Source organism: Vespa crabro, chromosome 10 (assembly GCF_910589235.1).
Source record: "Vespa crabro chromosome 10, iyVesCrab1.2, whole genome shotgun sequence".
NCBI lineage: Eukaryota > Metazoa > Arthropoda > Insecta > Hymenoptera > Vespidae > Vespa > Vespa crabro.
The window spans coordinates 8,509,115-8,535,562 of record NC_060964.1 but is presented as its reverse complement, the minus strand read 5'-3'; the positions used below and the strand labels follow the sequence as shown (position 1 = coordinate 8,535,562).

The window sequence follows — 26,448 nt, the reverse complement described above, 5'->3', positions numbered from 1 at the left end:
AATGTTAATAATATTTTTTAATCATAAGTTTTTTATTTATCATAAATTTTGTAATGGAAGCAGTCTTCAAACAAGTATAACACGACAGTGCGTTCGATTATATGGAATAAAGAAGTATGTTTTGGCAATGCCATTACAAGTTAACGCATTCCGATAAAATTATTTCGTTGTTTAGGTGACTAGAGAGGATGCTGGCTGATTTTATCGGAATTAATAACTCTTCCAGGCATATTGATGTCAGACTGCCTCTACGCACCATTGTGTACTTAAAGTATGCTAAATCGTGTGTACAGCGAAGCTCATATTAGCTAGTATAGGTTGCGCGTGCTATCCTTGATGTTTGACGCGTTTATTTGTTTACGTTTAAATGACATAATTTATGCGACATGACAAGCACACAGAAAAAAAAAAAAAACACAATGTATGTTTTTTTAACAATTTACATATAACGACTGTATCTTGACAATTTGATTTGTTTGCAGGCTAAGTATTTTAAACGCGATGATGTATCACGTACAGTAGAACCTCGATTATTCGGAAGTTCTGTTATCTGAATGCTCCATCATTTGACATTGAATGTCCCCTGATCAACCCCCCTCCCCCCCTTTCGCCCTTCCACCTATTCGGATAACCAAAGTTCTACCGTATTCCGGAATTGTGTTTGCTTCATGTTCCATTCGTGTACGTTAACCGTATTTTTTTCTTTTCACATTTTGTGTATTCTCGTATAGATTATAATCGATGAAAAATATTCACGTTCATTCAGAAAGCATTCTAAATTGCAAATTGCAGATGTATATTAAAACTGATTTCTAAAAAAGGACCGTAATATAAATTGTTGTAAAAGTAATAATTTTGAGTTTAGAGATCGCCGGGATTAGTGACGTTCAGAGCAAAGGCCGCATTAGTTTCGCCCTTTTTGCCAATTGCACGTGCTATGTATTGTCCCACGTCACTAGCCGTACATGCCTTAATACCTAGTTCAAACGATTTGTCGCCGTCTGAACTGAAAGAATATTTGCTGCTGGTCTCAGGGAGCGCCTTACCATCCTTTAACCAAGTTACTGTAGAAATAAAATAACGATATTATTTCATATTAATTTAAACATAATATAATCTTATAGAAATATTTATATTTCCCTTTATAATTTTTCATGTCTCTTTTATATGATATAAAAAAAGAAAAGTAAATAAATAAATAACTTTTCTTTCTAATAATCTATAAAAGAATTCGAAATAATGATGTTCTATAAACGTATTCTTCCTTACCTTTCAAGGGCGCAGTTTCAGTCTTGCATGTGAAAGTAACTGTTTCACCTTCGCTCACGGTTGCTGATTGTGGGAATGTTGTGAAGACCGGGCTCTTGGGTTCCTCGTTGGGAACTAAACAGCATGTCGATGTTATATTTTCCACGAAAAAATGCATATTAATGCATTAATATAAAAGAAAAATCTGAAAAAATTTCTTACCGAGGACATTCAATGTACACGATGAGAAACTTTCTCCTGCATCATTGAATGCTTCACACGTGTAAGTGCCAGAATCTTCTGGGAAGATTTCAGCAATATTTAATTTGTAAATATTAGCCTCACTTGTATACTGGAAGTCTTTGCTAGGCTTGATTTCTTTATTATTATGAAGCCACACCACATCAAATTTCTTAGCACCAATAATTCGACAACTGAGTGTTACGGCCTCTCCATCCTTCACAAACATGCTTGTCAGATGATCTACAATTTTTGGTGGTTTATCATCGCTCTTCTTTTTGGCTGCTGCATTTTCCATTGCTAAAAACAAAATAGGAATTAAATGAAAAAATATCTTTACATTTATATAAATTCATGATATTGTTCCAACTAGGATAAAATTCACTTTACTAACGTTTCACAGTTAATTTGCAAGACGTTGTAGATGTTCCAAGGCTATTGGTTGCCTTGCAAATATATTCGCCCTCATCCTCGGGGAATATTTCATTAATAGTAAGAGTTGCAGTACCAGCTTTGTATTTCAAATCAACAATCTCAGAGGAGTTTACGGTCTATAGAATTGAATTAAAAATATACTTTCACTTTAAAGGATATTGTTAATAATAACATAATTGTATTATTCGTATACGAATTATACTAACTTTGCCATTTTTCAGCCAAGTTATTTGTGGTTCTGGATCACCATCAACTTTAACAGTCAGTTCCAGCTGCTCTCCATCGTTAATTGTAAGATCATTTAATTTCTTTGTGAATTCTGGTGGTTTCATACTATCATCTGATGGATCTACAATGATATGAATTAAATATAACTTTCTAAAAAATTACTTTATAATATATAGAATACTTACAAGCAAGTTCTTTAGTAGTGCTTCTAGACCGAGATGGGCTACCTGTAGCGTCCAACTTACTTCCGTATTTTTTAGCATTACGCTTATCTGACGAAGATTCGGTTGTAGCCTACAAATGACATTAATATGTTATAATGTTATCTGTATATAAACCGTTTGTATGATTGTATATAGGATCTATTTTTTGGTTTGCATTTTAACAAGCTTACTTTATAAGATGAGGAACTTGAGGAATTCAATTTGCTAGTTGAACTACTATAATTGTGTGATGTACTTGAATGACCTTGTGTAGTAGTAGAACTGTAGCCACTGTAACCACTGGCTTTGTGAACAGTTACAATAGGTGGTGGTGCAGGTTTCAGTGGTTGCTCGATAAACCTCCGATCTAAAGACAAGTACTTAGTATCAGGGCTCATATATTTCGTTATGATAGGAATCAATGTGCTTTTGTAGCATGCTCTACACGCATTTTTGTATGCATTCACTATATTACATATTTGCAGGAATTTTGTTTACTTTGCAGCGTCTAAGAGTAAAAACAAATTGGATAAAACCATGGAATAAACGAGTTGCTATAGAATTGGAAGGCATCCATTGAAAAGATCTCTAGATTAGAGTTATTCAGAGTTACATATTGGTTCGATGATTTATGCGTGTGCATCGCTAAAGGAATAATACAAATTACGTTTAATAGATAATCATGGTGGACTAAATCATGGAATTAATTCAAACAATAATTTCAAGTCTAATCAACTTTGCTCTAAATAGCATAATAACTTTCTAATATATAATTCGTAATTTTAATGAAAAAATATTATGCTGTTTGCATAAAGTTTAATGAGTGATCGCCCATATATATATATATATACATGTACGTATACGTTTTGCTATACTACTGCATCTTCCAATCCTTCAAAACATAGACAGGGTGTGACAAATGGAAAATAGCTGAAGAACTTTTCCGATATCAACGAAATACATGCAAAAAGATCACATTTAAGTTCTTAAATTATATCTATTTATGGACAAATATTTATGGACAAATAATCATAATGAGTGAATGATTAACAATTATGTGGGAGAAAGATGGAATAAATTTTGTTACTTTCACATTGAAAATCACTCGAATCGTTCAACGAATTAGGATTGAATTGGGGGAAATTACGGAACGATCATACTTGATGACATTCACAAAAGACATTTCTTAATGAATTTTTATATAAAGAAATGATACTGCGATGTTATAATTTTTTTTAGGATTGTGAAAAATGTTTTGTACAAATCTAAAAGAATATGTTAATTTTTTGCCAATATAAAAAGAAAAATTCATAAAACCAAATAAAACACTGAAGCTATTGCCTCATAGTGTTTTTGGTAGTTTTTTTAACTTTATATATTTTTATAATATAATTCATATTGATTTTTAAAATACATTGTAATAAAATTATCATGATTCTCATAAAGTGTTCGACTTCTTATTCCATACAATCGTTTCAAATTGACAATTAAGTGTTTTCAGCAATCTCTCATTTGTCACTCCATAGATAGCAAAGGATCAAAGGGGATAATAAAAATAAGGGGAGTCACGCTCAAGCGGCTCTACCTCCGGAATGTAGGAGGTCGTGTGCTAATTTACATTGCTCCTCTGTTTCTCCAGTTCCTACAAATAAATATTTAATCAGATTTCGTATTAAACATATGTATAATTTAACGATTTATCGATTCACGTGGCGAAGCACTTGTTACTTCGATTGTTGTTCCATTGTTATTCGTCACCGATATTTATTTTCGTCATTTTTTTCTATTTGCTTTTCCCAAACTTACCTTCTACAATAACGACACAGCTCGTTTCATCCTTGCCATGAATGTTTGTCGCTACGCAGCGATACTTGCCACTGTCTTCCGGTTTACAATCTATAATCTCCATAGTGACGACACCGTCTGCGTGTGTCATCGAATAATGATGTTTAGATAATTCTTCTCTATCTCTGTACCATTTTACGGTTGGCGGTGGATTTCCAGCTAGACAACAAAGTAGCTTGCATGTTTGTCTGACTTGAATCACACGTGGCCTCAATAAGAAGGTGAAGTTCGGAGCTGATTCAATCGTTTCCATCCATACGTTATAACCGAGCGGTTCCCGTCTGCGCACCGGATGCAATTCTGGTCTGTACTTTGGAATTTCTATAGGCAGTGCTACAAATTTATCACATTAATTATTAATTATTGATCCACAAAATCTTTAACTTAGTAACGTGTCGCGATAATAGAAATATACTTTGATCAGAAAGTTTTCTCGATCTTGCTACTTACGTTGTACGTTGAGGAAGACAACTTCTTCTCTATAACCGTAATGATTCTCGGCACGTATCACATATTCTCCTCTATCTTCCAGCTTAACTCTGTTAATGATGAAAGTGTAGTCGTCACCGTGATAACGTTTCATGAATTTAACAGATTGTCGAAGTTCTTGATTATTATGGAACCACGTTAAAACGGGAGAAGCAATGGCAATTACTCGACAAGTGAACTTTACACTTTGTCCTTCGTATGCGAATGCGCTTGTAGGTTTGATGACAAATCTAGGTGCAGCCTGTCGGCGATCTAGAAATAATATGGATGATTCGATTTATAATTCTACATACAAATAGTAGTTAATTAGAAAGTTATTGTAGATTATCAAACAAATTTACCGAATGAAGAGTCATAGATCTTATATTTTTCTATCAATAATTTTCTAAGCGAGGAATACTCAGCTAGCCGGCCGATAGGTAAAACATATTTATCCCAGTTCTCGTATTTGGCACGTAATTTGTCTCTGAAGCTAAGGTATCGGCTACTAGATATGACATTGGTACGATTACTATGATCGCCGGTTAACCATGGATGAAGAAGGCATTCATGAGCGGTCATGCGCTTTCTACAAAAATAATATTAACGATTGAACAAATTCACTTTGCTATTCATTAATTGTATTATTAGGGTTTAAGCGAATGCACCCACTCTTTATTCTTAACGAGTAATCGTCTGATGAAGTCTTTGCCTTCCTCGGAAACTTCTCGGAACGCTTCTTCGTCAAAGTCCCAATCGCAGGCCTTTACGTTTTTCAACGTCTCGATGTCATTGTCACCGGCGAACGGCGAGAGACCACTCAAACTTTTCAATCAGAATAAATTTAATTATATGTAAAAGAAATATATGATCAAAAAAGAAAAAGAAAAAAAAATACGCATAGATTTCATTTTGCCCATTTATATCTTAAGACTTTTAATATAATAGAGAGATAAGCAATTGCGAATATGCAAATACTCACAGGACGTATGCCAGTACACCACAAGCCCACATATCCGTATAGAAACCAACTGGTTCGCGTTCTACAATTTCAGGAGCTGCGAATTCCGCTGTACCTGTACTGATCTTTACGACTTCATTGGGATCTAGTCTAGTAGCTAAACCAAAGTCGATCAGTTTCACATTCGTGCTATTGCGCGTCTGACACATTATGTTTTCTGGTTTGATGTCTGGAAAATAACATTAACATTCGATTATCTTCTGTTCCTCCTAGATCATTCGTTTCTTCTGTAATGCATCACGTTCAATTGCGATGTTTTTTTTTGTTTTTTTTTTTTTTTTTGTTTTTTCTAATATTACGAATGAAAAAAAAGTCTCTCTCAAACAGACCAAGGTGTATGATGTTCTTCTCGTGCATGTGTTTGACACCCTCGCAAATCTGACGCATATAATTAATGACCTCGGCCTCGGACATGATATAACCTTCGGCAGTGATTCTCTCAAACAGTTCGCCGCCGGATAAGCTAAAACATTCCAAATTATTAGTAATAATGATAAAGAGAAATCAATTGTAATGATAATTTGTTGCCTTACAATTCAAAGATTAGAACCATCTCGTCGTCATCCTCGAAAGCATCATGAAGGTTGATCAATTTAGGATGATGCAATTGATTCATTATATCTATTTCTTTTCTAATTAATTCCTTCTCCATGATGTGAGAAACTGGAATGAATTTAGCAGCAAAAATATTGCCGGTAGATCTTTCACGGCAACGATGAACGACGCCAAAGGCACCGGTACCAATTTCTTCAAGAATATCATATTTGTCATAAACTGATGTATGCTTGATCTCAACTGGTTGCGGCACGTATTTGCTATAAATGTCAAAGACGAATTGATCGTAGTCGCGAACTTTTTCGTCACTGCGACCACGTATCTTTTTGCCACTCTCATCCATTTCGTATTCCTTCTTCTTGAACTCTCTCTTGATGGTACCTTTAGTTGTGATAAGTGGCGTTACTTCGCTCGGATCGGATCTACCGTAGACATTCTCAGCGCAAACACGGAAATCATATTGATGTCCAGGGCTGAGACCAGTAACGGCCATCGTGCAGAATCTGGTATTTCCAACTCTGATCCAACTGGTCATCGGATGTTCGCGTTTTTCCACCAAGTAATTGGTAATATTACTGCCACCATCCCAGACTGGTGGTTTCCACGAAAGCGCCAAGGAATCGTGTCCTATGTTGTCGATTTGCGGGAATCGTGGTGGATCAGGACGATCGCTTATCTGTATCTTTATGATCGCCGAATCCTGGCCAAGATCGTTCTCCGCTGTAATGCGATAAGGTCCAGAATCTAGTCTACTACCGTCTCTGATGGTTAATACGGCATGTCTCTCTTTCACCTCGACGGAGTAATGTCCTCCTGATTCGATAACTTCTCCCTCTCTTATCCAAGTGATCTTTGGTTTGGGATAGCCGGTGAATGGTATTTTAATTACAACATTGACGCCTTTATCGAAGAACGCGGTATCTCTAAATCTTGGCGGTACGTTGAGTTTAGGCGGCGTCTTAATGAATAGTTCGCCCTTCGTAGATTTTGCGCCACATTTATTTACTGCACGACAGAAGTATTCGTCCGCGTCTTCGCCGAATACATCGTATATTATGAGATTGTGCACGTCGCCTTCCGAATAAATTTGGTAACGACTGCCACCAATAATTTCACGAGCTCCCTTGAACCACGTAATATTGGGCTTGGGAATTCCAGTAATGGTGCAGTGGAAGTGGGCATTGTGATTCTGAACACAATTAACTTTATGCAAAGGCGAAATAATTTCCGGAGCTTTGGCGGCTTGAGGATCGACGATCTTAACTGACGTTGAGGCTTTAGATTCTGGACTAAGACCAGCTTCGTTTTGGGCAAAAACGCGGAACTCGTACTGCCTTCCCTCGATAAGATTGCTAATATTTATCTGAGTTGGTAAACAGATAGCAACGTTGACGCGTTGCCAAGTTTGGCTATCGACCTCGCGCTTGTCGATCCAATAACCTTGTATCTTGGAACCACCATCGGTTTCTGGTTTCTCCCATGAAAGATTTACGAAATCTCCGCCCACTTCGATAACCTTTGGCGTACCAGGGGGTCCAGGCGGATCGAACGGTGCCTTGGCTTTTATAGGATTCGTTCCTTCCAAAGGTGCACCCATACCATTCTCGTTAACTGCCATTACTCGGAATAGATATTCTTGACCCTCCGTTAGACCTTGTACGTAACATGTAGTATCCTTACAGAAGGACGCGACAATAATCCAATGAGTATGCGTAATGTCTTTTCGTTCTATCATGTAATGAGTTATACGAAGACCTCCATCATATTTAGGTGGATGCCAAGACAAAGTACATGTGTGCTTGTTGATATCGGTGACGTCGAGCGGACCTGTTGGTGGACCAGGTAGACCTGTAATATAAACGGTGAAAGAGCCACTAACGTCGCCACTGTCGTTGGATATGGACAATTCATATACGCCGGCATCATCTTTCTCAATGTCCTTGATAAAGATAATAAGATATTCGTCAAAAACGGTGTATTTGATATGCGATGTTTCAACGATCTTGCGACCATCCTTCTTCAGAGTAACATCCATCGGTTGATCACCACTATAGTAGATCTTGATCTTAGTATTGTCGCCTTCTGGTAGATACAAGTCGTCGGGCATACGCTCGATACGCGGTGGGGTTCCGATCTTGAGACGCGCAGTCGTTGTTGCCAGACCAAGAGGATTCGATATTTGACAACTGTAATCACCGTCGTCAGCTTCCATTACTCCGGATATGACGAGCCTGTAAATTCCATCTAAAGTTTCTGCTCTGAAACGTCCACCTAGGGTGATCTCGCGACCATTCTTCAACCACCTATACCAATAAAATGGCATTGAGAAATCGTTTCATCGTTATTGACATTTTCTTTGATAATATATAATGCACATATACATATATATATATATATATAAATTATTAACCTGGCAGTCGGTAATGGCTTTCCTGTGGCTTCGCATTCAAATACATGCGTTTTTCCAAGGGGAACTATCTGGCTAATAGGCAAATTCCTAACGAACTCTGGTTTCTCACCACCTTCAACTTCGCAAATCTTGACCGGTGTGGTGCAAGAACTAGGTTCCGATCTTCCGGCCGCATTAACCGCAAATATTCTAAATTCGTAGTCTCCTCGTTCGATAAGGTGAAGTACGGTATACTCGGTATCCGTGACGTTATAATCGTTACATTTAATCCAAATAGCACTTCCGACTTCACGTTTTTCAACGACATAACCAGTGATACGGCTACCTCCATCAGAAACGGGTGCTTCCCATTTAAGATCAACGTAGTTCTTGCCAACTTTAGTCACTTGCGGGATACCAGGTGGAGAAGGAACATTGAATTTGCCTTTTATTTTAAATGGTGCCGAATGTGGACTCGGTTTACTGAAGCCAGCTGCGTTCTTTGCTCGTATTCTAAATTCGTATTCGTGACCACTGGCCAAATTATAGCAGATATAAGTTGTATCTTTAACAAGATAATCGTTGGCTATTCGCCATGTCATATCGTCTGCTGGATCACGGAATTCGATCTTGTAACCCTGGATAACGATACAAAGATGTGTGATTTATTATAACATTATTTTTAGAAAGATATTTTGAGTTCATGTTCTTCTACAAAATTACCTGTATTCGCGAGCCTCCGTCGGATAATGGTCTCGACCAAACCAATGTGGCACTTGTCGTATCCCAATCTATTACACGAGGTTGTCCAGGTGCATCCGGAACAGTGAAGGGGAATTTAGCTGTTATTGGTTCATCCGCTTGTAATGGTTCAGACACGCCGTATTGATTTTCTGCCCTTACGCGGAAATTGTACATGCGATTTGGTTCCAGACCGATCACATCGTAATGAGTATTTCTAGCGAAACTGCTAAGCTTTACCCAGAACTGTAATAATATAAGATTAAATTATATTCCATATCTCTTACTATAAATATGCAAAATTCTAGAGGATTATGAAGAATAACTTACACCAGCGGGATCCAATTTTTCGACAACATAATTTGTAACCGGTGAACCACCGTCATCGAACGGAGGTCTCCATGAAAGTGTGCAAGTTTCAGGTGTAATATCAGATATGTCTAATGGACCTTGAGGCGGTGATGGTTTATCTAAGATTATAACGAATACATATTTATTAATTACTTGATTTTATGTAATTAAAACTAATAAGTAATACTGAGAGGATATATACTTACCAACTACTAGAACTTTACATGAAGCTGAATCCGTGCCAACGGTGTTGGTAAGATAGATAGTGTATGTTCCAGTATCCGATCGTTTTGCCTTCTTGTTAATAAATTGCGAAGCAATATCTGTTGTCTCGAATTTAATTCTATCTCCGGTGAGAACTTCTTCGCCGTTAATTGACCAACTTGGTCTAGGCTTTGGATTGGCCGTGAATGGTACTGTGATGGTAAATGGTTCTCCAGCGATAACGGTCATATCGCGAATACTTAGATCACTGGTAATCTTTGGCGGGACTAAATTATTTGAACACGTATATTATTATAACTTAATCATTTATAAAGATCACCGGTGTTTATTATAATATACTTACACGCTGGAGCGCTAGCACGAATCACGTCTGAACTTGAGCTCCACGCACCACGGCCAGCTGCATTTTCGGCTGCCACACGGAATTCATAATCATGATTTTCAATCAATCCAGTAACCCTGTTAAGAAATATTAAAAATATATTAAATATTTGCGTTAACAAATTCATCAAGAACATTTTATCTCTGATATTTACTTATATGTCGTTTCATGTACTAATGCCGGGGTTGCTTTGACCCATTTGTCTTCACTCAAAAGACGCTTTTCAATGACGTATCCGGTAATAGGCGAGCCACCATCATGACGAGGCTTCGTCCATGTAATAGTAATGCTATCTTCAGTGGTTTCGATGCCACGTGGTGCTCCAGGTGGACCTGGCGGATCGAATGGATGTCTGGCTTTGATTGGATCAATTGTTGTGACAGGATCTGACGTTCCATATTGATTTTCAGCCATCACGCGGAATTCATAGACTTGACCAACGGTCAAATTGCGTACACGTACAAACGGTGTAGTAACGTAACTGCTGACCTGTAGAACGATTTTAGTAAGTGATATAGAATTGCCATCTCTTTTATTGCAATTTCTTTATTAAAAATGATTATATATTTTCGTATATTTTCGTAGCCATACCTTTGACCATGTGGCTGCACGTGGTTCTCTTTTTTCAACCACATAATTGGTGATATCGCCACCACCGTTATCTTTTGGTGGACTCCAGAAGAGTGTAAGAGCATCTCCGCCAAACTCATCGGCACGCAGGTTTTCTGGTGGATCCGGTCTATCTAGAACTTTAACATTTATCGTAGCTGTATCAAATCCAGAGGGATTACGTAATTGAAGCCTGTATTGTCCTCCATCTGAACGTTTCGAATTTTTCACAACAAGACTGTAACAAAAAGGATAGGTGATTAGTAGGTTAAGCAATTCATATAGTTAAATACAATTGAAAATACTTACCTTGCATAATCGTCGGCCAATTGTTGATGTACACGTGAATCTGTTTCATCTTTGACAACGTCATTAGCAAACCACGTAGCAGTTGGTTTGGGGAAACCGATATAAGGTACATGAATACAAAAGTCTTCACCGGCTCGGACAGTAATATCTCTGACACCACCAAGATCCATAACTGGTTTATTTGGTTGTTCTTCGATGACAATAGGACTACTGGGCTTGCTAGGATCGCTGTTACCAACATCATTCACTGCTATTACCCTGAAGAGATATTCTTCGCCCTCAGTAAGCTTCGGCACGGTATATACATTTGTAGGAATAAGAGCACCATTGACATCGGTCCATTCGTCCTCTCCTCTAGCTTTCTTTTGGATAATATAACCTCTGATTTTAGCACCACCGTCGCTACGTGGAGGACGCCAACTTAAGGTCACTGAATCCTTCGTTATCCTGTCGGCTTTCGGTGGTTCTGGAGCATCGGGTTTCACTACACAGACATTTTAACGATAATATTATTTCATATAGTTATAATATAAAGGAAGATGTAAAAGGAAATTAATTTACTTCGTTGATGTCCAGCTGTAATAGGCTCTGTAGGTTTACTAGGTTTGCCAGGTCCAGCTTCGTTCACAGCTATTACTCTAAATTCGTATCTAGAGCCTTCATGAAGATCTTGAACCGTGAAAGTAGTATTTGGCGTTGGATAATTATTAACTTTAAGCCACTCACCACCACGCTCGCGTCTCTCGACATAATAGCCTACAAATTTTAAGTAAGGAATAATGAAAAATGTGAAAATATGTTTAAAATAATATAGTTTTCCTTAAAATGGATTTATTTTACCTGTGATTGGCTTGCCACCTGTGTTAACAGGTGGAGTCCAAGATAGACTACAACTGTTGGGCGTGTAGCCTAGAATTTGTGGCTGACTTGGAGCATCCGGTGGATCGAATGGACTCTTTGCAACAACAGGTTTACCATCGAGAGGTTCCGAAACTCCATACATGTTTTCAGCTCGTACTCTGAAGAGATATCGTTTTCCTTCTGTAAGACCTTTTGCCGTAAAACTGGTTCTTGGAACATATCCAGGCACTTGGCGCCAGTTATCAGAACCAAAGTCTGCTACTTCGACAATGTAATTGGTTATGTCAGATCCACCATCATCCAAGGGTTTGTTCCAGGATAGCGAAACTGATTCTTGCGTCGTTGCCGTGTATTGGAGTGGTCCCTGTGGTGGTCCAGGTTTATCAACAACCGTGACTTCAATGTCAGCCGAATCTCTACCGTGTTCATTTACGGCGGTAACCCTGTATATACCGCTATCGTCGCGTATAGATTTATCAACGAGTAGTTGTGTTCGATCACTCTTGGTTTCGGTCTGAAATTAATTAAACATAATATATATCCCCTGTTATTCATCTTACTCTTATTAATATGCAAAATAATTAATACTCTTACCGATGCTCGAAGAGTTTCTGTAAGCGTTTTTCCATTTTTCGACCACTCCACGGTAGGAGTAGGTGCTCCAGATAATGGAATATTTATATTAATGGGTTCTCCAGCACGAACTTTAATTTTGCGACCAATGAGAGCATCCAAATACAATTTCGGTTTTTCCTTCATGGGTTTGGCAATAAATACGGATGATGTATCGCTGGCCTTACCAGCTCCAGCAGCATTTATTGCAGTAACGCGATATTCGTATTGGTGACCTTCAGTGACGTGATCATCGTAATACTCCGCATACCTAACTGGTTCCTTGTTTATTTTAAGCCAACGTCCAGTCGCACGATCACGACGTTCCACGTCATAACCAATAATATTAGAACCACCGTTACTGATTGGAGCAGTCCATTTGATCTTGATATGATCTTTGTCAGCATCAACGCATTCAGGTTTACCAGGTTGACCAGGAGCAACTATTTCAAGAAACAATAAAGTTATTATTTAATAACTAAAATACAAAAATGATAGTTTACGTTCGCAGTAATCGTAATAAGCAATTACCAAATTGATTCTTAGCTACTATCGAGTGATCCGTTGTCAAAGGTTCAGAACGACCTTGAAGATTTTCTGCAGAAACACGGAACTCGTAAGTGGTGCCTTCCGATAATCTTGGAACGGTTGCATGATTATACTTTGGATTAACATGCGTTACAGCTGGTACCCAACCACCACCGTGGGTAAGATCACGTTTTTCAATTACATAACCACTGTGGAAGAAGCATATCGTTTTATAAAAAATTATTACAAACAATTAATATTACACTCGATCAACTAATTACTCACGTGATCTCGCTGCCTCCATTATCCTTTGGCGGTTTCCAGGATAAAGTAACCGATTGACTTGTGATTTCTTCGTATTGTAAAGGACCTTCTGGTGGTCCTGGTCTATCCAATACGATTACTTGGAAGCTACCTTCGTCAATTCCGCTACTATTCTTTAATAAGAGATGATATAGCCCAGAATCGGATCTCTGTGCATTGACCGTATGAACGATCGTATGATAACCGATAGAAGTAACAGTAGTTCTCTCATTGGTTTGCAAGTCTTTACTTCCTACAGTCCATGTAACTTCAGGTGTTGGTTCACCAACAAAGTCTATATCCACGTGGAAGATTAAGCCAGCCTTAACACGAATGTCTTGCAGTGGTGTCTTTATCTTTGGTGCCACTGGAATAATACATTTATTTATGTAACTTTATACTTAAAACCATTATATTTTAAATTAAGAAAAAGATTTCGGAATAAAAAGAAAAAAAAAAAAAAACTAGTAAAATAAATTGGAAATAAGAAAAGCATTCTTACAGAATCGTGGTTTAGCAGTCACAAGATCACTTGGTTCGGATGGTTCTGATTGTCCAGCTGCGTTAACCGCTATAACACGGAATTCATATTCTTGACCTTCTGTTAAATCTGGGACAGTTGTACTCGTCTGTCCAGCTGGTACATGAACAGCATTGATCCAGTAAGGACTGCCTTTTTCTTTCTTTTGTACGATATATCCCGTAATGGGAGAACCACCGTCATTGCCTGGTGCGGGCCATTGAAGATCAACATGATCTTTATCCCAATCCATTATTGTTGGTCTGCCAGGGGCATCTGGTTCATCTGTAAATATTGTCAAATGAGAATAATTATTTGCACAATATTTCGGGCATCTCTTTTTACAGAAGAAAAGAAAAAGATTATTAAAGCTTTCCTGAAGATACCAACCGAATTCATTCTTAGCGATGATACTCTTTTTAGTTTCTAGTGGATCAGACTCTCCAATATTGTTGACGGCTTTTACACGGAAAAGATACTCTTTACGGTGAGTTAATCGGGCTACATCGTGACTAAGAACCATGCTCATTCCAGCGTCCGACCATGTTCCACGAGAAAGGTCCATCTTTTCAATGACGTAATGAAGGATAGGACTGCCACCATCGTCGAGAGGATGACCCCATGTTATGTGACAACTGTCTTTGGTGACGTTACTGACTACCAATGGTGGCTCTGGCGGCGATGGTCTGTCTAGTACAGTAACTCTAGCACTCGAACTAGAAAATATACAAATATATGTTAATATATTTTTTTCAAGATAATATTTTACAATATTATTTCAACGCATTTATTTGATATTGATAGACCACCTGAATTTGCCATATTCATTTTCCAATGTTATAGCATATCGTCCACTATCAGAACGAACGGAAAATGGAATTTCGAATGTAGTTTCTATTTGCGTAGTATACATTTCGTGTCGTGAATCTGGCTCAAGAAGTTTACCATCCAGTGTCCAAGTTGCTTTTGGTTTAGGCGATGCTTCTATAGGAATGATGTAACTGATCTTTTGACCGGCACGCACGACTAAATCGTGCAAAAGAGCCGTATCGAAGCTTGGCGCAACTGTAATATATAATCCATTGTTCTTGTATTAAATTATAATTTACAAAATTATAATTTCAATATTGATACTTACGGAAACGTGGTTTAGCAATGACAGGCGCAGATGCATCGGATGGATCTCCAGGACCACCCTTATTGACAGCGATCACTCTGAACTCATATTCTTGACCTTCGATCAAATCTGGAACTGTAGCACTAGTCTTGTTACCCGGAACCTCGAGTACCTTCTCCCATTGTCCAAAACGAGGTTTCTTCTCTATTATGTATTCCGTTATCGGAGATCCACCATCTTTCTTAGGCGGTGTCCATTCGAGATCAACGTGATCCTTATCCCAATCCGTGGCGATAGGTGTACCTGGTTTATCCGGTTTATCGAATGGATCCTTTGCCGTGATAGTGTCCAGTCCGATCAATGGCGCTGATTCTCCTTGTTTATTTACAGCACGCACACGGAATTGATAGTCATGACCTTCGATAAGATGGTCCACGCGAGAGGATGTAGTCGTGGCTTCGGCCACTGGTACCCAACGCATGTTTTCCGTATCCATTTTTTCTACTTGGTAGTAGAGGATTTCTGAACCACCATCGTCTTTTGGTGCTCGCCATTTTAATGTACACGAATTCTTCGTCACATTACTTATAAGCAATGGTCCCTCCGGCGGGGATGGTATGTCGAGAACATTTACGTTTAACGTGGCGGTGTCTTTACCATTGATATTTCTAGCAGTTAACGTGTAAACACCGGAATCCGATCTTCTTGCTTCCATCACGCGGACTTTAGTATTGTAATCTTCATTTATAATTTTGATGCGTTCATCCGCCATTATGACGTTGTCCTTAAGGGACCATTCTTTTACCGGTGGTGGTTCACCAATAACCGGTACATCGAAGTCGTAAAAGCCGCCTGCTTTCACTTTTACATCTAACATGTAATTGCGATCGATCTTTGGTGGTACTGTAAATAATATACATATCAAATTAAATTATTTATTTATACCGAATAAATAATTATTTTTATCATTACGCATTTTATTACGTCGAATGTGCGTAAAAATTTAATTATATACATACGATTCTTGGGTCGTGCCAAATGCGATTTTGAAGCATCTGATGGTTCGCCCGGACCAGCTTTGTTAACAGCCCTGACACGGAATTCATAATGCGTTCCTTCAACAAGGTCATCGACTTTTCCGGTATTTACATCACCTTCGACCTCGGCGCATTTCTCCCAAGTGGGACTATATTTGTCACGTTTTTCTATTACATAACCAGTAATAGGAGAACCACCATCGTGGTCTGGACGTGACCATTGTAGTTCGACGAAGTTTGAATCGTAGTCGGTAACAGTAGGTGTGCCTGGTTTACCTGGTTCATCTATATATAAGAAGGAAATAAAATTATAGATGAAAATGAAGTTAAACGATATATATTTTACATTATAAGGAGTCAATATAAAAAATGCCTTACCAAATGGATTTTTAGCTTCGATGCTCTGCGACATAGTAAGGGGTTCCGATTTCCCTTGCTTGTTAACAGCACGTACTCTAAATTTGTACTTATGACCAGGAGTTAATCCATCAATGTTTAACGACGTTTCTGGTCCATCGGTTTCACCTGCTGGAACCCAGCGCCCGGTAACTTCGTCCATCTTTTCAACGACATATTTCTCAATGGGCTGTCCACCATCATCTTCGGGCGGTTTCCAAGAAAGTTTACATCCTTCGGCATGCACGTCGCTTGCCCTAAGAGGTCCTTGGGGCGGGCTAGGTTTATCCAATACGGTAACTTTGACAAACGCTTCGTCTTTGCCATTAATATTTTCTGCGACTATGCAATATTTGCCGGATTCAGCTCTGGTCGCCATTCGGACGTGCAGACTAGTGTTATAATCGATATGCTTGACTTTTATCCGATCGGTTGGTCTTACTTCTCTGCTTCCTAACATCCATTTCGTCGTAGGTGGCGGTTCACCGATAACTTTCACATCGAAACCAAAGTTTTGTCCTGCTTTGATCCTTACTTCGATTAAATTGGTACGATCGATCTTAGGTGGTTGATTGCGTGGTTTAGCAATTATAGTTGGTGTTGGATCAGAAGGCTCGCCGGGACCTGCTTTGTTAATTGCCCGTACTCGAAATTCGTAAGGCTGTCCTTCTATTAAATCGGGTACAGTTGCCGAAGTTTGATCCGCTGGTACTTCCACAGCTTTTTCCCATTCTCCGTATTTATCTTTCTTTTCGATAATATAACCAGTGATGGGTGAACCACCGTCATTGGTTGGCGGTGTCCATGCCAAATCTACGTGATCTTTATCCCAATCGGTAGCACGGAGATCTCCCGGCTTACCAGGCTCGTCTATAGATTTAACCAAGCGTTTAAATTATGACCAATGATTGTGCATAACAATAAAGAAATTTCAAATTGTACGTACCATATGGGTTTTTAGCTAGTATTGCTTCTTCTGCTTCTAGCGGTTTGGATTCGCCTTCGGAATTAACTGCGGATACTCGGAATAAATATTCTTTGCCAGGCGTTAAACCGGTTACTTCCAAGTCTAAAAATATTAAAGTGTAGGATTTATTGTAGGATTTATTTTGAAATACAAGGAATCGAACGAGATGGGATTTGAGAATGCTTACTCGGTTCGGTAGATCGGCCACATGGTATCCAACAACCCGTTTCTGGGTCCATCTTATCCACCTGGTAGTATTCGATCGGAGTCCCTCCATCGTCTTTCGGCCTCTTCCACTTTAGCTTGCATCCTTCTTTATGGATGTCCGTAATTTGTAGTGGTCCTTCCGGTGGTAAAGGTTTATCAGTTACTGTCACTTGGACAGTAACGGAATCCTTTCCAGACGAATTACTGGCAGTAACAGTATAATCGCCGCTGTCGTCGCGGGAAACTGGACGGATGCTGAATTTCGTACTATAATCTGAATTGTCGATTTGTACTTTTTTGTCAGAGCGCAGAGGAATCGCACCGTATCGCCACTCGATATGTGGTGGAGGTTCACCGATTACGTTCGCATCGAATCTTAGAAGAGATCCCGCCGAAAGAGTAACGTCCCGTAAATTGCGCCTGTCGATCTTTGGTGCCACTGAAGTGAGAAACGAACGTTAATAAGTACCCCCAGTCTCTTGCCAAATTGATTTCAAGCCACTACTCAATATAGATTTGATTATTTCTATTTTCAGACTAGGTGCGCGTGGAATGTACAAGCGCCATGAGATCAATGCCATCGTTATTAGAAAGAGAATATTTTTATATATCTTATTCTATATCAAACAATATAAATAACAATAAATCGTGCATACTTACAAAAGCGAGGTTTAGCCGTAAAGGTTTTACTTGCTTCACCTGGTTCCGATTGACCAGCTTTATTTACAGCAATTACACGGAAGAGGTAATCGTTACCCTCTATGAGACCATGTACGAGAGCTTGCGTAACAGGTGTTTCAGTTTCGAGAGCTTTCTCCCACATCGTACTGTACTTGTCTTTTTTCTCAACAATATATCCTGTAATTGGAGAACCACCATCACTGACCGGTTCTTTCCAAGAAAGTTCTACTTGATTAGCAGTCCAATCGACCGGTTCTGGTGCTCCTGGTGGACTCGGTACAGCTGCAAGCGATGATACAAATTGTAATTATTTGAAAATCTTCAATTTGGAATTAAGCATAATTCATAAGTAATTACTTACTGAACGGATCTTTGGCAATGATAGAGCTAAATGTCTCTAATGGTTCCGATTCTCCTTCTTTATTAAGGGCTTTCACTCGGAATTTGTATTCGTGTCCAGGTGTTAAACCTTCGACCTTCATTTCAGGTCCTGTTGTTTTTCCAACTGGCAACCATACACCAGTGTCTGGATCGAACTTTTCTACGAGATAACCTTCGATAGGTTCTCCGCCATCATCTTTAGGCTTTTTCCATTTAAGCGTGCAGCCCTCCTTGTGAATATCTGATACTTCTAACGGTCCTTCAGGTTTGCCAGGTTTACCTGTCGAAATGTTAAAGCTTAGTTTATATTCTTATTAAGTCTAAGAAGATCACAGTCTGACAGATACTTACTGACAACTGTTACTTCAACTTCTGCCGTATCAGATCCATGTTGATTAACAGCCGTTATTTTATATATGCCAGAATCTTTACGTTCGGGCTTGTCATTAAAGAACTTCGAATTGTAAGGTACATTTTGTATTCGGCGATGTGTAGTTTGTTGTATGCTCTTGTTGTTAATGACCCAGGTGACGTCTGGCGGAGGTTCGCCCAAAATTTTAACATCGAAGTGGAACCCTTCGTTCTCACGTACGGTGATGTCGCGTAAGTTTCGCCTGTCAATCTTTGGTGCCACTGAAGAACAAACCGGTAATATGAAGAAGTGCCTTTTGTGGAAAACTTTTAACAAAGTTAAAATCGGAATGATATAACTTACTTCGTCTACTTTTAGCGGTAATCGGTTTGCTGACGTCCGATGGTTCACCAGGACCAGCGGCGTTAATTGCCTTGACACGAAATTCATATTCGACACCTTCGTCAAGATTATCGGCACGACCTTTACACTCTGGTCCACTGGTCTCGCAAGCCTTAATCCAGCGCGGTGTTCCCTTCTCACGCTTTTCAATCACGTATCCGGTGATTGGAGATCCACCGTCGTTCAACGGTGGAGTCCATCTCAGATCTATATGATCCTTATCCCAATCAGTAGCCTCTGGTCGTCCAGGAGGTCCAGGTTCGTCTGTCAGAAAAAGAAAATATAAATGATAAAATATTCGGGTCAATTACTTGTACTCTAATATTCATAAATCAATCCAAGAAAGCTAACCAAATGGATTCTTTGCTACAATGCCATGATCGGTTTCCAGAGGTTCCGATTCACCCTCTGCATTAACAGCGGAGACACGGAATTTGTACTCTTGCCCAGGTACTAAGTTTTCGACAACCATGTTTGGTTCTTTCGTACGACCAATAGGTATCCATCTTCCAGTTTCTGTGTCCATTTTTTCAACAACGTAATGTTCTAATGGTACACCACCATCATCCAATGGTGGATTCCACTTGAGAGTACAACCTTCTTTGTGAACATCAGATACTTTTAAAGGACCTTCTGGTTTACTCGGTTTATCTAGTACCAAGATTTCAATGGAAGCTTCATCTTTCCCTGAACTGTTTTCAGCTTTCAATGTTAAAGTACCAGAATGAGCTCTGGATACTATAGACACTAAAAACTTAGTTCTATAATCTTCAAGTTCCACCGTTACCGCATTCTGTGTCTCTTGTTTGGCCTTATTTAGATACCAGGTTTTAGTTGGAGGTGGCTCGCCAGTAACCTTAACGTCCAAGCGTATGTGATTACCGGCTTTAATGGTTATATCTTTCAGATTAGTACGATCTATTTTTGGTGCCGCATAACGATCCTTAGCGGTCAAAGTATCGCTAGGTTCACTTGGTTTACTTTGACCACCTTTGTTTATTGCTTTTACTCGGAACTGATATTTCTGTCCTTCCACAAGATCCGGAACTCTAGCATCTGTTTTAGTACCGGGAACTTCTACAGCCTTTTGCCATTTACCATATTGATCTTTCTTTTCGATAATGTATTTTTCAATCGGTGCTCCGCCATCGTTCTTTGGTGCTTTCCATTTAAGATCAACATGATTTTTACTCCAATCCTTTAAGTCAGGCTTACCAGGTGCATCGGGTTCAGCTAAATTTAACAAGAAACAAATATGTATTAGATATCAAATTAATATAGCCTCCATAAAGATCTATCTAATTCATAATGATATTTACAATAAGGATTTTTGGCCGTAATTGGTACCGCCGTTTCTAATGGTTCAGATTCTCCTTCAGAATTAACAGCCTTCACTCTAAACAAGTAATCTTTTCCTTCGTTAAGACCACTGATGTCAGCTTCAGGTACCTTACTAGTTCCGCAAGGTACCCAACGACCAGAATCAACATCCATTCTTTCAATGACATAGTGATCCACTGGATCACCACCGTCATCCTCAGGTTTGTCCCATTTGAGCTTGCAACTTTGCGCTGTCACATTAGATACCTCAAGTGGACCTTTTGGTTTGGCAGGTTTACTTACGACCTGAACATATTTAAACGGTAAATAACGATTATAACATCAATAAGAAAAGAAATAGTGGAATGATTATAAAAAAGTTTACACGATAAAGTTCACAAACCTGAATTTCAACATCAACTTGATCGGTTCCACTATCGTTCTTGGCAATAACAGTATAAGTTCCTGTATCGGCTCTTTGTAATTTGCTCATTATAAATGTCGTGTGATAATCCTCATTTTCAATTTTCATACGATCCATACTCTTTAGCACTGCGTCCTTGAGTTTCCAAGTTACAATTGGAGGTGGTTCACCTATAATATCCGCTTCAATACGTAGCATTTGTCCAACTCGCATAACTTTTTTGTGCAGATTTTTGCGATCGATATGAGGTGCCACTGTACGAAAACAAGAAAGTGCAATGAATTGTGTTACATGATTAATATTTCTCCAAGCAATATTTGAACAATACAAGTTTCAACTTTAATAGACAACAAAAAAAATGATTAAATTTACTTACAGAAACGGGGTTTTGCAATGACGCTCTTTGAAACGTCACTAGGTTCACTTGGACCCGCTCTATTAACCGCTACCACTCTGAACTCATATTCGTGACCTTCTTGAATACCTTCGGTAACTTTGGCCATGGTGCGATCGCCAACAACTTTCGCAGCATCCACCCATTGCCTACCTTCTTTATCACGCATCTGAATAATATATTTTTCAATAGGAGCACCACCATCATCTTTTGGCGGTGTCCATTCAAGATCAACGAAATCTTTGTCCCAATTTCGTAATTCAGGACGTCCAGGTTTACCAGGTTCATCTAGAATTTTTATTTATTATGATATATTGTCCATCTAGGAAAAAACATCGTAATATTTCTAATTTATATATATATATATATAAATAGTATATTACCGAATGGATTTTTAGCAATAATAGATTTGTCGGCTTCCAATTCCTCAGATTCGCCTTCTCTGTTAACAGCCTTTACACGGAATTTATAAGGTTTGCCTTCTTGCAAACCTGTGACTGTAGCTTCCGGTTCGGTAGACCTTCCACAGGATATCCATTGGCCAGTTAGAGGGTCAAGTTTTTCAATTTCATAATATTCTACTGGCGATCCGCCATCGTCTTCGGGTTTCTCCCACTTTAATTTGCATCCATGTTTATTAACGTCGAATACTTCCAAAGGACCCTGTTAGAAAAATAAAAATATATTTTTTTCTATATAAAAATATAAAAAATTAATAAATCATGATCTTGCATATTTATTTTCTCATTTTTTACCTTGGGCTTGCTTGGCTTGCCAAGAACAGTAATATCAACTTCGGCTACATCTTCTCCAACTTCATTTTTCGCTCGGATCACATACTTTCCGGTTTGTTCACGTTTGGTTTTTAGAATGATGAGTTTTGTATTATAGTCAATGTTGTCGATACGGATAATATCATTCGACACCAATTCTGCTTCTTTGAAAGACCACGTTACCGTTGGTGGTGGTTCTCCAATTATATTCACATCTAAGGTCATTGTAAGTCCCACTTTTATCGTTATGGGTTGAAGATTGGTACGATCGATGTAGGGTTTCACTAGAAATTTAACATTCATTTACATTAAATTACACATATATAATAAACATAGAGAGTTATTGATTAATCATTACTTGTTGTTATTATCATCATCATCATTATGTTCAATATCAATTGAAATATTGAATTAAACAACACTTACACCAACGAGCTTTAGCAGTATGAGGATTAGTTTCTTCACTTGGGTCGCCCGGCCCAGCTTTATTTACGGCTCGTACACGGAATTGGTATTGATTGCCTTCTTCTAATCTTGGTACAGTACCGGTACAAGTTGGTCCTGATATTTCTACAGCTTTTACGAAACTTGTACCATATTTATCTTTCATTTCGATAATGTAGCCAGTAATAGGTGCACCACCGTCTCTTATTGGTGGCTCCCACTTAAGTTTTACCATATTTTCAGACCAATCAATAATTTCTGGTAGACCAGGTGCTGCTGGTGGATCTGAAACATTGAAACGAACGTGTCAATACAATTTATTATTATCCGAAGGTTTTGGCTTTTTGTAGAACTGCATATACCATAAGGATTTTTAGCAAGGATGGCAGTGTCTGTCTGCAGAGGTTCGGATTCGCCTTCTTCATTCAAAGCCTTCACACGGAATTCATACTTTTTACCAGGCTCCAATCCAGTAATGGCATGTTCAGTTTTTTCTGGATCTACCATGCCAGCTGGTACCCAACGACCAGTCGTAATGTCCATTTTTTCAAGAATATATCCTGTAAGGGGTAGTCCACCGTCATCCCTTGGCTTGTTCCACTTCAATTTGCATCCTTCCTTGTGCACATCGGTTACTTCTAGAGGTCCCTCAGGTTTTCCAGGTTTGTCTATATGTTTATAAAAAAAAAGATAATAAAGTATAAAAATTTATAACATACTATTATAACACATGTTATAATACTCTTCATTTACCTAAGATGTTAATTTCTACATCAGCCTCATCTTGTCCAGAATCATTAACCGCTTTAATTGTATATTTTCCAGTAAGTTTACGGCTTGGATTGATTAATTGTATCTTAGTAAGATAATCTTCATTATCGATCTTGACATTTGCTCCGGTTTGTAGAGTTTCACCAGCAAAGCTCCAAGTAACAGTTGGCGGCGGTTCACCCTCTATATCAACTTCTAATTTCACGTGTTGTCCGACTCTCACTTTGATGGTTTGCAATTTATCTCGATTGATATGCGGTTTCACTGATAGTAATTAAAAAACAATGTTACATAAAATTTGATTAAATATAAACGATCTTTGAATGCGATAAATGAAAATAGACTTACAGAATCGTGCCTTTGCAATGTGCGGTTTTGTTGGTTCACTAGGTTCCGAAGGTCCAGCTTTGTTTACGGCACGTACTCGGAATTGATATGTTGCACCTTTTTTGAGACCCGTGACGCGACCCTTTGGTTGTGGCGAATCCGTTGTGAGGCATTCCTCCCAATGGGTCGATGGTTTCTCTCTCTTTTCGATAATATATCCAGTAATCGCAGCTCCGCCATTATTTTTAGGTGGCTCCCATTTAAGATCAACACGATCTACGTCCCAATCTTCGAACTCTGGTGTTCCAGGTTTACTTGCTATGTCTACAATTTGTACGTGTAATAAAAATCGAATTAATTATAATTTTCCGACAATGTAATTTTCTTATAAACATAATTACGCATTACACATTTAAAAGATTAAGTATTTAAAATTTTACCGTATGGATTCTTGGCAAGTATGGATCCATCTGTCACCAGTGGTTCTGATTCACCTTCTTCGTTCAATGCTTTTACTCTGAATTCATATTCATGACCTTCCTGAAGACCTTTGATATCCATTTCTGTGTCCGTGGTTCGACCAACTGGTACCCATCTGCCCGTCGATTTATCTAATTTTTCAACCTGATAACCAGTAATAGGTTTACCACCATCATCCTCAGGCTTCTCCCATTTTATTTTACAGCCGCTCTTCGTTACGTCCGACACTTTAATCGGTCCTTTTGGTTTACCAGGAGAAGCTGTAATAATTATATGATATTCTAAAGCTTCTAATAATCACTTCACCATGTCGTTAAATCAAATACCGAGAGAATAATATTAAACGACCAAATGTTTAGAGGCTTACAAAGAACGGTGACTTCAACTTCTGCTTCATCTTCGCCATGAGCATTGACAGCACGTATCTTCCATACACCAGTATTTTTACGAACGCTGTCGGTAATACTCAATTTCGTGTTATAATCGACATTAACAATTTCGATATTTTCACCAGTCTTAACTTCAACATTTGCATGAAGCCAAGTAATTTCTGGAGGTGGTTCACCACGTACGTCTACATCGTATTTAATGGGCTTTCCGGCGCGTACGATGATCGGTTTTAGATTAGTTCTGTCGATTTTCGGTTTCACTAAAAAAAAAAAAAAAAAAAAAAAAAAAATTCCATATTATTTAGATGAAAATTTTACATTTAACTGATCATAAATTTATAATAAACATGTTATATCGTAATATTATATTCATACGTACATGCTTTATGTTTGCAAATTTGCATCTTGGAAGCGTCCGACGGTGGTGAAGGTCCAGCTTTGTTTACAGCAATAATTCGAAATTGATATTCACCACGTTCCTTGAGATCGGGAACTTTAGCTTCAAGCTGATTTCCAGGTACCTCGATTGCTTTTTCCCAATCAGGCTTATAACGATCTTTCTTCTCGATTATGTACTTTTCTATGGGTGCTCCTCCGTCGTACTCAGGCGGTGTCCATTTCAAACTAATGGATTCATTATCGTAATCCGTTATTTCTGGAGTTCCTGGCTTCAAAGGTTCATCTATAAATGAATTAAAATCAAGCAGTTGATTTTTTAAGAAAGTTCATTTTTTTAATTGTTTTATATAGACAAAAAATAGCATTGCACTGCATAAAATATGTACCATAAGGATTTTTAGCGACGACGCCACGTTCGCTCTCAAGAGGTTCAGAATCACCTTCATCGTTAACAGCAGTGACACGGAACTTATATTCACTTCCTGGATTCAGACCGGTAATATCGAATTCCATATTGGGAGAATTACCAGGTATTTTACCAACTCTGACCCATTTGCCAGTTTTGGTATCCATTTTTTCAATTTCATATTCTTTGATCGGAACACCACCGTCATCTTCTGGTTTTTCCCACTTGACTTTGGCACTTGTGTTCGTTACGTCTGTTACTTCGAGTGGTCCTTTCGGTGGACTTGGTTTTCCTGATGAGAGACGGAGAAAGAGAAAAATAATCAATTATTAATGCATCAGTTTAGAAAAAAGAACGAAAATGGCATTATCATAATGTTTCCAGTAACAGCGACTTACCAAGAACAGTAAGTTCTACAGTTTCTTCATCTTTGCCGTTTGAATTTTCAGCGATTAATGTGTACTTTCCAGTATCTTTCCGCATTGCATTAACGATGGTAAAGTCTGTATGGTAGTCTACATTGTCGATTTTAATACGCTCGGTATTCGTTAAGGGGATATTGTCCCTCCAGATCCATTTAGTTTCTGGAGGTGGTTCACCTGTCACATCTACCGACCATTTATGAGTACGTCCAGCTTTTATGATAACGGATTTGAAGTTGCTACGGTCGATTCTTGGTTTCACTAAAAGATAACATTATATTTCATA

The 26,448-nt window shown here is 38.5% G+C and overlaps 1 protein-coding gene across 13 annotated transcripts in view; it reads right to left on the bottom strand.

Annotated features, from left to right (window-relative positions):
- Positions 1 to 11: 11 nt before the first annotated feature.
- Positions 12 to 26,448, bottom strand: part of LOC124427325 (twitchin) — a 64,396-nt gene continuing 37,959 nt past the window's right edge. For all 13 annotated transcript variants that reach the window (XM_046970107.1, XM_046970108.1, XM_046970110.1 and 10 more), the window contains 55 exons: positions 26,139 to 26,423; positions 25,721 to 26,032; positions 25,315 to 25,617; positions 24,914 to 25,195; positions 24,507 to 24,806; positions 24,088 to 24,390; positions 23,722 to 24,003; positions 23,331 to 23,636; positions 22,951 to 23,253; positions 22,507 to 22,808; positions 22,135 to 22,414; positions 21,734 to 22,039; positions 21,337 to 21,611; positions 20,933 to 21,239; positions 19,965 to 20,846; positions 19,575 to 19,877; positions 19,211 to 19,492; positions 18,840 to 19,139; positions 18,458 to 18,760; positions 17,778 to 18,236; positions 17,570 to 17,692; positions 16,606 to 17,493; positions 16,210 to 16,512; positions 15,212 to 16,093; positions 14,883 to 15,138; positions 14,464 to 14,789; positions 14,056 to 14,358; positions 13,536 to 13,920; positions 13,254 to 13,459; positions 12,705 to 13,165; positions 12,090 to 12,624; positions 11,811 to 12,005; positions 11,250 to 11,733; positions 10,923 to 11,178; positions 10,486 to 10,820; positions 10,293 to 10,408; positions 9,931 to 10,215; positions 9,704 to 9,843; positions 9,356 to 9,619; positions 8,654 to 9,270; positions 6,222 to 8,546; positions 6,018 to 6,151; positions 5,650 to 5,857; positions 5,340 to 5,492; positions 5,030 to 5,256; positions 4,650 to 4,940; positions 4,161 to 4,532; positions 3,940 to 3,996; positions 2,546 to 2,721; positions 2,337 to 2,445; positions 2,130 to 2,272; positions 1,883 to 2,039; positions 1,471 to 1,788; positions 1,270 to 1,383; positions 12 to 1,064 (listed from right to left, as the gene is read on the bottom strand). In XM_046970107.1, the coding sequence (XP_046826063.1) occupies positions 862 to 1,064; positions 1,270 to 1,383; positions 1,471 to 1,788; positions 1,883 to 2,039; positions 2,130 to 2,272; positions 2,337 to 2,445; positions 2,546 to 2,721; positions 3,940 to 3,996; positions 4,161 to 4,532; positions 4,650 to 4,940; positions 5,030 to 5,256; positions 5,340 to 5,492; positions 5,650 to 5,857; positions 6,018 to 6,151; positions 6,222 to 8,546; positions 8,654 to 9,270; positions 9,356 to 9,619; positions 9,704 to 9,843; positions 9,931 to 10,215; positions 10,293 to 10,408; positions 10,486 to 10,820; positions 10,923 to 11,178; positions 11,250 to 11,733; positions 11,811 to 12,005; positions 12,090 to 12,624; positions 12,705 to 13,165; positions 13,254 to 13,459; positions 13,536 to 13,920; positions 14,056 to 14,358; positions 14,464 to 14,789; positions 14,883 to 15,138; positions 15,212 to 16,093; positions 16,210 to 16,512; positions 16,606 to 17,493; positions 17,570 to 17,692; positions 17,778 to 18,236; positions 18,458 to 18,760; positions 18,840 to 19,139; positions 19,211 to 19,492; positions 19,575 to 19,877; positions 19,965 to 20,846; positions 20,933 to 21,239; positions 21,337 to 21,611; positions 21,734 to 22,039; positions 22,135 to 22,414; positions 22,507 to 22,808; positions 22,951 to 23,253; positions 23,331 to 23,636; positions 23,722 to 24,003; positions 24,088 to 24,390; positions 24,507 to 24,806; positions 24,914 to 25,195; positions 25,315 to 25,617; positions 25,721 to 26,032; positions 26,139 to 26,423 (19,022 nt within the window). In that variant the 3' untranslated portion in view covers positions 12 to 861. The remainder of the gene's footprint in view (positions 1,065 to 1,269; positions 1,384 to 1,470; positions 1,789 to 1,882; positions 2,040 to 2,129; positions 2,273 to 2,336; positions 2,446 to 2,545; positions 2,722 to 3,939; positions 3,997 to 4,160; positions 4,533 to 4,649; positions 4,941 to 5,029; positions 5,257 to 5,339; positions 5,493 to 5,649; positions 5,858 to 6,017; positions 6,152 to 6,221; positions 8,547 to 8,653; positions 9,271 to 9,355; positions 9,620 to 9,703; positions 9,844 to 9,930; positions 10,216 to 10,292; positions 10,409 to 10,485; positions 10,821 to 10,922; positions 11,179 to 11,249; positions 11,734 to 11,810; positions 12,006 to 12,089; positions 12,625 to 12,704; positions 13,166 to 13,253; positions 13,460 to 13,535; positions 13,921 to 14,055; positions 14,359 to 14,463; positions 14,790 to 14,882; positions 15,139 to 15,211; positions 16,094 to 16,209; positions 16,513 to 16,605; positions 17,494 to 17,569; positions 17,693 to 17,777; positions 18,237 to 18,457; positions 18,761 to 18,839; positions 19,140 to 19,210; positions 19,493 to 19,574; positions 19,878 to 19,964; positions 20,847 to 20,932; positions 21,240 to 21,336; positions 21,612 to 21,733; positions 22,040 to 22,134; positions 22,415 to 22,506; positions 22,809 to 22,950; positions 23,254 to 23,330; positions 23,637 to 23,721; positions 24,004 to 24,087; positions 24,391 to 24,506; positions 24,807 to 24,913; positions 25,196 to 25,314; positions 25,618 to 25,720; positions 26,033 to 26,138; positions 26,424 to 26,448) is intronic.